Source organism: Rosa chinensis, chromosome 7, assembly GCF_002994745.2.
Source record: "Rosa chinensis cultivar Old Blush chromosome 7, RchiOBHm-V2, whole genome shotgun sequence".
Lineage (NCBI taxonomy): Eukaryota > Viridiplantae > Streptophyta > Magnoliopsida > Rosales > Rosaceae > Rosa > Rosa chinensis.
In genome coordinates, this window is record NC_037094.1 from 37,801,536 (window position 1) to 37,814,870 (window position 13,335).

At 38.8% G+C, this 13,335-nt stretch overlaps 1 protein-coding gene across 1 annotated transcript; it reads right to left on the reverse strand.

Moving 5' to 3' along the window:
* Positions 1-6,692, reverse strand: LOC112179399 (protein root UVB sensitive 6). The gene is made up of 13 exons (XM_024317796.2): positions 6,085-6,692; positions 5,791-5,889; positions 5,567-5,680; positions 4,424-4,495; positions 4,167-4,277; positions 3,964-4,083; positions 1,761-1,862; positions 1,608-1,680; positions 1,368-1,451; positions 1,178-1,242; positions 978-1,079; positions 701-883; positions 1-575 (listed from the first exon to the last, which is right to left on the reverse strand). The coding sequence occupies exons 1-13, from the start codon at positions 6,427-6,429 to the stop codon at positions 519-521; spliced, it is 1,527 nt and encodes a 508-aa protein (XP_024173564.1). The 5' UTR covers positions 6,430-6,692; the 3' UTR covers positions 1-518.
* Between the last annotated feature and the right edge of the window lie 6,643 nt (positions 6,693-13,335).

The following is a 13,335-nucleotide window of genomic DNA, read 5'->3' on the forward strand; positions in this document are numbered from 1 at the left end:
TGTCATGAAAATACCTCCATCTATTTCTTTTCCCGTCCTCATTCCATCTGATTTTTAAAAATAAAGATCATTTCTAAAAACAAAGGCCCTCTCCATCACTGGCCAATACAAAATTATATTTAAAGATAATATGCCGGGATTCTGCAGTAATACAGAGCAATCGTGACCCGAAGAAAAAAAAAAAAAAAAAACATAACAAAAGCCCTATACGAAAAAGGAGTATGCAGTCACCAGTTGCCTCTGCATTAATCCACTATATACTAAGACTCATTTCTATCACATAAAACGGTCTTCACCAAGCATGCCAGCCATTGAGTCTGGGAGCAGAGAACATTTCGGCATCTGTCACGAATGGTTTCCATGGTCCCGGTGATATCACGCAAAGCCCTTTCTTTTTTCTTTTTCCCTCTTCTCTTGTTTCAAATTTCTGTTGGTATAACTGTAATAAGTGTTGAAGCTGTTTGGACTTGGGAGTGTGAAAGCTAATTTTGCAGGGAGATTGGGTTCCATAAAACTGATCACTTAATAAGACGAGCCCGGCCAGGATTCAGATGCGCTTCTGACATCATCCACCCCTATAAGAATATAGATTGTAATTTTGTTAGAAAGGCATTCTACTGTTTGCAGGGGACTCAAATATTATATGCCTGCTTCACTAACCAAACTCAACGTCACAAAATCATAAGTAAACAATGTATACCTGCTCTGCTGCTTTACTCTTAAAAATTCCATATGAATGTGAGACCATTTTACATGACTCAACAATATATGCCTCCAGATCTTTCGCTGTAGGAACAAAGTTTGAATATCCATCTTTTATCTGTTTCTGAGACGGAGGCTGAGCATCATAGGATAAACGCATGAAATGCAAAAGCACCTGGGCCTGTAATACAAAATGAAATAAGTTCTTAACTTCATATATGAAGAAAATGCTTTTCATCAGAACCACTGGCCCAGAAGAAAGCTATATATCTCACATGAAAAGCTGCTTTTAGAATGTCGTCCGACTTCGCTTGATCCTTTAGCAATGCATATACTTTACCTTTTGAAGGATTGTACGTAACTACATATCTCTCTTTCTGTATCAATCAACAAAATATGTAATATTAATGAGATAAAAGAGAAAGTTGACCAAAAGAGACATATCCGAAAGTTTGCCCCTTCAAAAAGCGCTTACCTCAAAGAAGGGCTCTAAGGCAAGATATACACTTGGTTCTTGGAACGCATCTTTAAATCTTGGCCCTGCCAGTCAGTGAAATAAATTAAAAATTCAAGTTGAACTAAGAAACTAGACTATCACAGTTAAGTAAAAAAACAAGATGATAACAGTTCGTATATGGACACATAAAAAATCAATGCACACATACCGAGAACAACAGGCCCATCTTTCACCCATGGAAAACTGAATACATTCTCATTCACGTTTCCCTCCTGCAATGAGGGAACTGTCCCTAGAAATTGAAATAAAGCACGATGGCAATCATTATAATAAGGCTAGCTGTTACGAATAATTCGCAAGACATGCAAAGATGTATGAAAAGAAAAATAATGAATGAGAAAAATAATTGATGGAGAGTTTCTATAAGACTAAGAATATTGATGCTAACCTGTTTTAAGAAAGGCATCTACAGCCATGCTGAATCTTGCTCGGTTTAAGGTGTGCAACACTACAGATTTAACCTGGGAAACAAAATTACATCCATTAAATAATGTGAACTGGAAACATGCAAAAAAAATTAATCTTCATTACTGCACACAACCTCTTTGTAAGAGCTGAGAACATATCCACAGGAAAGGAGGGCAAATGTGGTCACTAATGAAGGATTTCTTTTTGAGATCAATATGCTCAGTCCAGTTCCCAGCTTCACAAGAAAAACAGTTCACAAACATCAACCTCAAATGATTAAAGATGTGAATTAAAGTATATATCAAAATATGTAGAACAGTTATACACTGCATATATGAAGGATAATACCCACTATGAAGAATATTTTCTTTTACAGGGAACAAGAAAATTATAGATGAAAAACACAAAATACAAAACACATGGGCAATACCACAACTACAACATACAAGTATACAACACCAACCCATAAACATAACGATGATTTGTTTCTCTCTCTCTATTTCTCTGTCTTAGAGGTTCGTGAGGATCAAAGATGGGATTTCTTCATTAAATGCTATCTCTCTTCCCCAATCTCTCAGTTCTCTCTCTTTTCATGTCTTCAATCAACGCCTTAGATCCAGGCTTTTATTTTAAATAAATATCCACACTCAAGGGAAGATCCCAAATGCAATTAGACAAAGATGAACGATGCTGATGCAAGAACTTTTTTGTTTTCCACAGTAATTTAGAATTAATTATCTTGGGAAGTGTTACAATCAGAGGGATTTGAATTCAGGATCTCCTAGATTTATGATAAGTTTCATCGGTTTACAAGCGGGGCCGGTCTTGACATTTGAAAGGCCTCAGGCGAATTATTAGAATGTGGCCCCACATAAATTTAGCAACTATTACTCGTACAATTTTTTTTTTCAAATAGGAATATATTCATAGGTTAAAGGTCTGTGTCTGATTTTCACCCAAAAAAAAAAAAGTGTCAGTAAATAAAAGCGCAAAAGGTCTATAAAACCCCAAAAAAAAAAATAAATAAATAAAAATTGATTTTGAGCCCAAGGAGAACTACCGATGGCAACTCAAAGCAATTGCCGCTCGATTGTGAGAGCATCATATCATTTATTATGCAAAGATTATATTTAACTACTATAACATTCTAATATTGTCAAAGGCCCGCTGGAGGTCGGTGACCTGAGACAGCCGCCTCAGGTTGCACCCCTCAGGGCAGGCCCAGTTTACCAGCATTCTCAAAAATCTTTAAGCTATTATAATGTAGACTAACAAATACTTTAGAATGGTCCCAAGCAGACTCAATTCTCCTCTTCTTCTGTTTATATATAAATTTTTGTGTTCCCAACCCTTACTCCTACGATAGTACCACAGAAGAGATCTTCCTGTATGACGCTACAGAAAGATGCATTCAGTGTCCGCATTACGTAAGTGGAACTTAAGAATAAATGCTTGATATGGAGGAAGATTTATCATACATTTCAGTGTGGCTTGGGATAAGAAATACAGGTATAGGGTTCTGGATATGGCTATAATTCTAAAATATGTTTGCCGAAAAATTGGATTACTGTCTGATATTTAGGAGTATTCGTGATTTATAGCATCAAGTAACAGGGGAAGAGGGAATCCTACCCGTGTTCCTGGAAAAAGTTACATTGCAAAGGTATCCTCAGTACAGGTCAAATAAGACAAGGTCTAGCAGTTTGAATCAAGTAAGAGGGTATACTAACCATTCTACTAGATTTAAAACTCTTTTACATGCACATACCATATGATAAATTATTATCATTTCTCACTACCCAACTGTCCATAGCTAGTATTCATACTCTCAATTTATTTTATTCAGAGCGTTGTCTTTTCTAAAAACCTATCCATTTAGCCATAAAACTAAGAGGAATAACAGAGCATTCAGATTATTCACGATTTAAACTAGTGCTAAAATCCAGCAATATCTCAAATTTTCAATGACCACATTTCCCAGATGTCAGTCATATCTTGCTTCTACTTATCAATCTAGATGGCTTCAAAAACGGAACTATCAATCCTAACAAGCATTGATCCTCCCATGCTAAGCAAGTACCAGAACTTTACAAGGCGCTTTGACCTTCCAACTCTGTTAATGTCATTCTGTTTTAAATGTTGGACCACAGTGCACATCATGTTAGTAGAGATCTGAATTATAATTCCACTTCCCTACTAGGCAATTTTGTAAACTTAACTCTGAGATGTATATCACCAATTTGACAAGTGTACTCATCTGGTTTGAAGGGACCATGTTTGACATTTTGCAACACACAAACCATCTTAAGGAAAAAAGAGAAGTTGGATGCGCATACCAGATCTGCAATATTGCCCACACATTCTCCCTTAGCTGTCACATCCCCAATATTTTCTCCTTTAGCAAACGCTTTATAAATTGGTGTACGAGTTGATGTTGACGTTACAGCAGCAACATTCTATGAGATAGAAAAAGAATAGGGATCTTGTGAGACACACTAAGGTTTATAAGATGTGGGAACTTAAAAGAAACTTCATAAACCTTTGCCACATTAGCTGCACAAGCCAAAGGAAGAAAAAGGTGCGGCACAGCTGCAGTTGCCAACTCAACCCCAGCACCCAACTCCATAAGAAGATCACCCGCAAAGCGTAACTGTAACACATTGAGATTGAAAAGAGAAGCAAATATTAAATAGGCCATTTTTGTTTACAACTATTACATGCCCATTTTAGGTAATTTTCCATGTTACAAATGGAATATTCAGTACCATGACGTTTATGACATGTGAATGTATTTACCTGTTTTAGATCATAGTCAAACTTCTTTCCTTGTCGGGCAAAAAGCATTTTTCCAACACGACCAGCACCATCCTAGAAATAAAAAGTCAAGTACAGTTTTATCAAATTGTTAGATTACACCATCTTGATATTCAGAGAAGCAACAGGTACAGAAACTAAAGGAAGTCCTTACTACACACTGTCAAAAGCGCAAAAAAAGACAAAAAAGAAAGTTAAGCAACTGTATTTCTTCATAAAGATACCCAGTTCCACCTTTAATATTTAAAACATTATTTTGACAGTTGCAACAGCCAAAACCAAAAGAAAGACCAGCAACCAAACTGTTTAGCATACAGCACTGAACCACAAGAATTCAGATTCTAATGATGACATATGGGCAGTGGGAACCACTTAGTTCAAGACCAAGCCTATCATTGTCAAGGATATAATTTGGAGGTCCTCTACTTCACTGACACATTGCTAGACAAGGATATAGTTCGTGGTAGTAACATTGTCAAATGGTATAAGCGTGATCAAATTATTGAAGTTGGTTTTAGGTTGTCTCAGAAGCACTCCATATTATTAAATGTAAGTACCCTCTGTCAACTCCTAGTTGCAAATAAAATTCCAAAGGGGCAGTAAATTTACAAGGGAATTGAGAAAGAAGAATTAGAGGCCAAAAAAAAAAAAAATTAATCTTATCTAAAGTGATGAAGAAAAAATTGATATTTCAGTGGATCCTAACAATTCCTGTTCATGTAGTTTTTTTTTTTTTTTTTTTTTTTTCATTTTCTATTAAAGCTCTTGCATCAATATTTCTGCAATCCTAAGACTAAGAGTAAGAAGACACCTCATGTAAAGTGAAAAGCTATTTAAGGCAGAAATGTCCATAAATATATGAAGCATTTGTTTTAGCTTGTTTCCAAACATATTAGCAACTATTCATTTCACGTGGCAGACAACACAGTTCATATTTTCGCACAAACAATAGAAAATTCTCAAAGCATCATTCACAACAAAGAAAAACACAAGGGATGTTACACCCTATCATTGAGCTTAAAATGCTGTTAAAAACTATGGAACTCACAGTTTAGACATGTCAGAACAACATTCCTGAGAAAAAGAAACGTTATGAGAACAATAATGATAGAGTAATCTTATTACCTTGAGAATCCAGTTAATAGCAACAGCCCCAGAAGCAGATGTGTTTCTAGCAATTCCAACTGAACTCAGGAGGGTCTGCGTTGTGAAAACGCCCATTGCCCCTCCGAAGAAGTGCTACAACAAATACATCAATTGTGTAAATAGCATTTACCTCGACCAAAGTGATCAAAACCAAGCAAATACGTCTGTGTTATAATCAGTGGATCATAGAGTTAAGTACATACCTTGAGAGCTCTCCACGTCATATACGGTACATATGAAGGGATCACACTATCCGGAAATCCTTCCGGAACAACATAGGATGTCACAAATGACTTCAACACCTGCACCAGAAATTCAACCCTCCATATTGAGAAAAATACTGATCAGAGTTGTCAAAATAAACTCAGACACGAAATGTGAATGCTCAGTAAGCAATTTTCAGCATATGATTCTCACTTGTAAGTTCAAAATTAAGCTCAGCATGAGGTAAAAGCAGAAAGTAAATAAAATTGAGCGCAATGAAGATGATTACTGACTTCAAGAGGAGGTTGAGGACTGTGCAAGCTGAGGGCACGGAAGGAGCCCTTCTTGAAGGTTCCGGTGGAAGAATCAGGTTCGGCCACGTAGTTCCATCTGCGTCCGTCGATCTCCTCGCAGCAAATCAATCTGAAGCTGGAGCCGACGAAGTCGTCGCCGAGCCGAAGCTGGTGGTGGTTGCGGTTGTCGAGAGGCAGAAGAGGCTCGGCCGGAGGAGCAGAGGGGGAGGATGCGAGGGTGGCGCTAATACGGAGCGTTTCGCGGACGAGAAGTCGCGCGTCCTGTGCGGTGGTGGTGGTGAGGGTTTGATTCGCCGGCGAGTTTTTGCCGCCGAGGGGAGACATTTTGTTCGGTGGCGATCAAAAGAGAGAAACGGGTGGGCGAGATTTATAGGAGGAGGAGAATAATGCGGGGCTTTGGATTTAACGAAGGCATTGTTGGCATTTGCGATTGGGAATGGAATTCCAATGAAGGAAACAATGAATGAGGGGAATGAGAGAAGGGGAGGGCAGGTGGCCTAACTTGGAGGTTTAGCGTTTAGAAGTTAGAACAACGTCGACAGCTAATTGGACGACATGTCGTCATTTACTGCAACCGTTGCGGACTAGCTGAGACGTACTCTTTTTTTTTTGTTTGAGAAAATAGCTGAGACTCACTCTGAGGGGAGCGTTTGTGGAGACTGGACTACGTGGCTCTCTCTCTCTCTCTTTTGTATCAAAGCATGTTTGGACTCATTATGTCACCATTTTCGTACTCATCCGTTTGAGGCAATAAAATAATATAAGTCCAGAATCCAAATGTATGTAATAGACAAAATCCCAAGAGCTGCAACAGTCGCTGCGAAGTCAAATAGTTTTGAGAGCCGGAAATGGTAATCTGCACACCGACTCACTCTCAAGAAGTCGTGCAAAAGAAGAGCCTCCCATTTTTTTTTTTTTCCGATAAAGGAAGCAAAGTTACACAACAAACCCTCTACAACACCGATGAGCCTCCTACATTGGTGCTAGACCGCTAGCTAGCACGGCCACATTATGGTCTAGTTTTCAAAGTCTTTTGATTTATATCCGGCATATTTCTAAGTAGATCTAGTAATAATATTTTATTTCTAACTCTTCCAACTTTGTCCTTGTACAAGTGAAAAAAATAAAAATAAAGAATTGCACCACGCTTGTAGTTTCTCAAATGAGCCGAGCCGAGCCAGAACCAATCCTACCCTAAATTTTAGGGTTTAGGCCAGGGTAGGAACAGACCTAATCAAAGTCAACGAAACTTAGGGCCGGGAAGAAGCTTCAATAAGTAAGCTTTACCTGCCTTTAAGGTCCATTCCATAAGGGTCAAAAGAGTCCGACCGGATTAGCCTTTCGAATAGGGCTAAATAGAACAAGTGCGGAAAGGTCCTTACTTTGTTAAAAAAATTAAAAACCCTTCTTTTTTTTTTGGCAAAATGTGGCTCAATTCAATACTCATTTTTTTTATTTACCTTGTTTGTTGCAAATATTATAAATATATGATTATCCACGTAAATTCTCATATTTCATGTCCTTGAGATGTAAACTTATTTCCTATTTAAAAGGGTCTATGAGAATTAATAAGATACACACATCTAGATTTCCTCCTTACTATCTCTCTATATTCTCTGATTCCTACTAACGTAAGTTTTTAGTTTACAACACGTTTTCAGCACGCATTTGCTCTTCTTTTTTTTCCCCTTCTTTTTTGAACTCCATGATGATCCGCAAGTCTTATAGTGCAACATAATTGCTTATGACCAAGGCTAATGATCTATGAGTTTCTTTTTTTTTCCACTATAGATGATTTTTTTTGCGATCATATAATTGTTGAATGTATAATTGTTGAAACTTTACATTTCATATACGATAATGAGAACTACATGTCTCATTAGTCAAGACTCGAGTCAATGACCAAGTAGTCTTAGAACCTATGGTTCTGTAGACATCACATGAATGTTTTTCTCGTGTTTTCCCTATGGGATCCATTGTTCATATTTATGAACGCTTCAAAACTATGTTTCGTATACGAATTTTCTATCATTGTTCATAGAACATATAGTTCTAACATTATGGATCCTGATATATCTCGTTTTTTCTCAATGTAGAAAGATGACGCATCTGACAAAATTGGAATTTGATCCTCTTGAAATTTCTAGTAAGAACTATTTGAGTTGGGTTCTTGATGCTGAAATTCACCTTATTGCTAACAACCTTTGAGATGCTATCAAAGTTGGCAATAAGTCATCTATGTAAGATCGCGCCAAGGCTATGATCTTTTTGATTCATCATCTTCATAAGAGCCTAAAAGATAAGTACCTTATAGTGAAAGACCCGCTTGAGCTTTGGGAAGCATCGGCTAACGGATTTACTTACTAGAAAACCATTGTTCTACCTAGAGCACGATCCGAATGGAAGCATTTGCACCTTCAAGACTTCAACCCTATCAATCATTGCAATTCTGCTATGCATCGGATTACCTCCCAACTAAAATTATATGGAGAATCTATCAGTGAAGATAGCAAGTTCAAAAAAAACTTTTTCAACTTTTCATGCCACAAACTTGGTTCTACAACAGCAGTATCAAGAGAGAGGATTCAAACATCCTGTAGATCTCATCTCATGTCTTTTAGTGGCGGACCAAAATAATGAGCTCCTAATGAAAAACCACCAGTCTCACCCTACCGGGTCTCAACCCATACCTGAGGTGAATGTTATTTTCACTGGTGGTCATGCCAATAGGCATGGCAATACTAGTGCTTGTGTTAAGGGACGTGACCATCAGCGACCTAATGTTCAAGGTGGAAGTATCAACTAACGGTTGGGTCCAAAGAACAATGCCACAATCCACAAAGGCAAAGGTTAGATGAACAAAGTCCCCAAGAATAATGAAAGTTTTTACACTAGATGTGGTTGCAATGACCATTTTTGGAAAACTTGTCGCATGCCCAATCATTTTGTAATGCCCCGTACCTTAAAATTTTTCCTAGTTACATTTTACCATTATTGACCGAGGAGTGACTTTTTCTTGAGTTTGGTAAATTAGGGAATTTCTTTGTGAATGCCGTAGTATACGAAAAATCGAGTTCGTGGACATGTAGTTTGTTCAAATCGGAGTTTTATCGGGAAAGTTGTGACAAAAAAGGGAAGTTACTATTCATAATGATTATGTTTAAAAGAATTTCCATTTTGGGATTGAGGAGAGAGAAGTCAAAGCTGCCAAATCGGGATAGACCCGACCTCCCCCTCCTCCTTTCTTCTCCTTTTCGCCGTTTCTGGTTTTCCGGAGGAGCAGAGGGGGAGGAGGCGAGGGTGGCGCTAATACGGAGCGTTTCGGGGACGAGAAGTCGCGCGTCCTGTGCGGTGTTGGTGGTGAGGGTTTGATTCGCCGGCGAGTTTTTGCCGCCGAGGGGAGACATTTTGTTCGGTGGCGATCAAAAGAGAGAAACGGGTGGGCGAGATTTATAGGAGGAGGAGGAGGAGAATAATGTGGGGCTTTGGATTTAACGAAGGCATTGATGGCATTTGCGATTGGGAATGGAATTCCAATGAAGGAAACAATGAATGAGGGGAATGAGAGAAGGGGAGGGCAGGTGGCCTAACTTGGAGGTTTAGCGCTTAGAAGTTAGAACAACGTCGACAGCTAATTGGATGACATGTTGTCATTTATTGCAACCGTTGCGGACTAGCTGAGACTCACTCTGAGGGGAGCGTTTGTGGAGACTGGACTACGTGGCTCTCTCTCTCTCTCTCTCTTTTGTATCAAAGCATGTTTGGACTCATCATGTCACCATTTTCGTACTCATCCGTTTGAGGCAATAAAATAATATAAGTCCAGAATCCAGATGTAGGGGTCATTATGGGTCGGGCTAGGCCTGGCCCTACCCTAAATTTTAGGGCTTAGGGTCGGGCCGAGCCAGGCCTAGTCAAAGTCAACAAAATTTAGGGTCGGGCCGGGGCTTAAATATGCTAACCCTTACCCTCCCGAAAAGCCCGATTCGTTAGGGCCGAAAGGGCCGGCCTTCCGAATAGGGCCAAATTGGGCTGAAATGAGCCGAAAATGACCTTATTTTGTATAACCAAAAAAAGAAAAAAAAACATTGTATTTTTTCCTCAAAATGTGGCTAAATGATTATATAGGTAATACAAGACTCATTGTTTTTTGTTGATCATATTTAATACATATATATACACACACACACAAACACACACACATATAGAAATTAACTTATAACATTTATTAATTTAGTTAAGGTGGTTATATTCAATTAACTATTTCTCTAAATCTATCAATATTAATTGGACGACATGTCGTCATTTACTACAACCGTTGCGGACTAGCTGAGACTCACTCTGAGGGGAGCGTTTGTGGAGACTGGACTACGTGGCTCTCTCTCTCTCTCTCTCTCTCTCTCTCTCTCTCTCTCTCTCTCTCTCTCTCTCTCTCTCTCTCTCTCTCTCTCTCTCTCTCTCTCTCATATCAAAGCATGTTTGGACTCATTATGTCACCATTTTCGTACTCATCCGTTTGAGGCAATAAAATAATATAAGTCCAGAATCCAGATGCATGTAATAGACAAAATCCCAAGAGCTGCAACAATCGCTGCAAAGTCAAATACTTCTGAGAGCCGGAAATGGTAATCTTCCCGGGAATGAGTTGAATTCCAACCGACTCACTCCCAAGAAGTCGTGCAAAAGAAGAGCCTCCCATAATTATTATTTTTTTTTTTTGATAAAGGAAGCAAAGTTACACAACAAACCCTCTACAACACCGATGAGCCTCCTACATTGGTGCTAGACCGCTAGCTAGCACAGCCAGATTCTGGTCTAGTTTGAAATAGGGTCTTCTGATTTATACCCGGCATATTTCTAAGTAGACCTAGCAATAATATTTTATTTCTAACTCTTCCAACTTTGTTCTTGTACAAGTGAAAAAAATAAAAATAAAGAATTGCACCACGCTTGTAGTTTCTCAGATGGGCCGAGCCAGAGCAGATCCTACCCTACCCTAAATTTTAGGGCTTAAGCCAGGGTCAAAACAGACCTAGTTAAGGTCAACGAAACTTAGGGCCGCGAAGAGGTTTCAATATGTAAGCTCTTATCCGCCCTTAAGGCCCATTCCGTAAGGGTCAAAAGAGTTGGACTGGTCCAGCCTTTCGAATAGGGACAAATAGAACAAGTGCGGAAAGGGCCTTACTTTGTTAAAAAAATAAAAGAAAAACTTTTTTTTTTTGGGCAAATGTGGCTCAGTGGTTGTATCGGTGGTTAATTCAATACTCATTTTTTTTATTTACCCTGTTTGTTGCAAATATTATAAATATATGGTTATCCACGTAAATTCTCATATTTCATGTGTCGCACCCCGGAAATTCTTTATTATTTTCTGAGGATTTTTCAGAATTAATTTTGTGATAATTGGAAGGTTTCGTGGCTCATGGACGGAGCGGAAGTGTTTCGGGCGAATAATTATTCATGAAGCGTCATTTTAGGGGGCTCGCAAAGGTTGACTTTTTATTCGTTGGGTTTCTCCAAAAACTTCCTTCACGAAAGTCGTAGATCGCGTCGATACGAGTTCGTGGACATATAGAACACGAAAATCGGAGTTCGTATGAAGAAGTTATGGTCATTGGAAAAAGTTTCCATTTTGGTTAAATAGGGAAATTTCCCGAAAAATATCATATTTCCGTTTTTGGAAATATTTTTCTCTCTCTTCTCTCCCAAGCCCGAGTCGCCTCTCCACTTCACTAGCTTCGTTCTCCACCTTCCGGCCACCATAGGACATGAAACCTAGTGGGCTTTCTTTGCCTCAACCTCTTCTACAAGTCTGTGGAAGTGGTTCTTCATGATTCGAGCGTAGGAGGAACAGCAAGGCCGAGAAGAAGCCGTGCCGGAGCTGAAATAGGCTTGATCGGAGTCGGCGATTTCGGCCACCATAGTCGGTGATTCTTGAGGGCTTTTGGAGCCCAGAGGACGTAGATGTTTTTCCACAAGGTGGCTTGCATCGATTCAAAGCGTGGAGGTTGAATTTTGGAATTGAAATTCTAGGGTTCATCGGAATTCAAAGCTTTCGAGGTAAATTCTGGCCAAATGGCTTTGATTCAGACTTTGTGCTAGTTATGAAAGTGGTGATTAGAGTTGAGATGAAGAACTTTTGTGTTGGAAGTTTTGTCAAATTCCGACTTTGGGCAGGTGGCAGCGCCGCCACTGTGGTGGTGTTTTCCGGTAGTTTCCGGCCACCTCAGGGATAGTTTCTATCTCTGATTTTGATCTACTCGTCGATACGAGCATTTCGATATACAACACTTAATTTTTGGAGATCGTATGAACATGTTAGGGTTTTTGTGATTTCGAACCGTTCGGGTTTCGATCCGTGTGGATCCGACTATCCAATCGACTTGTGGTTTTGTCACATTGATCGTAGAAGCATTCCGGAGACTTTGGGTGGTCTCGAATGAGGGTTTGCCTCAATTGGCGTTACTTTCAGGGTTGTTGTTCGATTAGGAGTTTCAAACTTTAATCACTTTGTGATGCGTGCACTGAATTGAGACCTTATGTGTTTAGCTGCTTGTCAGACTTGTGTTGAACGGATTGCGGCGATTTATGCTTATTTTGGTTAGCGTGTGAAGACGCAGCAGGATTCAGAGGTGAGTAAATCTCACGATATTCGTTATGAGCATGATTGATATTTGTTATGAGCATGATTGATATTCGTTATGAGCAAGATTACCATATTGTCTTAGAGTTATTAGGTTAACTATGACTATAGTTTGGTATTAGTGGCATTTCTGAGTGAATGACTACGTGTGTGTGTGTGTGTGTGTCTATATATATATATATATATATATATATATATATATATTTACGTGAAATTATAGACACCAAAAATTTAATGAAAATGAAATTCATTAAATAATTCGGTTAACACTTGAAATTATGACCAAACAAATTTAGTAGGGATGTGGGTCCCACAAAATATGCACGTGGCTTGTGAGTAAGCAAAACCAAGCAGACTCAGGGAATGACACTTGGCGGCGTACGAAAAGCCCGACGGCAATGAATAAATCTGTTCCAACTTAATCAGCTGAAATTTAAGCGGATCAATCAAATTAAATCAATTGATTCCGAGTCAAATCAAGTATTAAATTTCGTCTGCTGATTAGATGTCAATTTATTTAAATTGATAATCAAGATGAAAATCAGCCATCAAGTTAATTGGCTAAATTTCTTAATAGTCGTGATTAA

Coding starts and splice junctions, on each gene's coding strand:
- LOC112179399 (XM_024317796.2), bottom strand. CDS start 6,429: ATGTCTCCCCTCGGCGGCAAAAACTCGCCGGCGAATCAAACCCTCACC. Junction 1,681..1,760: donor TTCTCAGCTCTTACAAAGAG/GTTGTGTGCAGT, acceptor TTTGTTTCCCAG/GTTAAATCTGTAGTGTTGCA. Junction 884..977: donor TTCTAAAAGCAGCTTTTCAT/GTGAGATATATA, acceptor TTTGTATTACAG/GCCCAGGTGCTTTTGCATTT.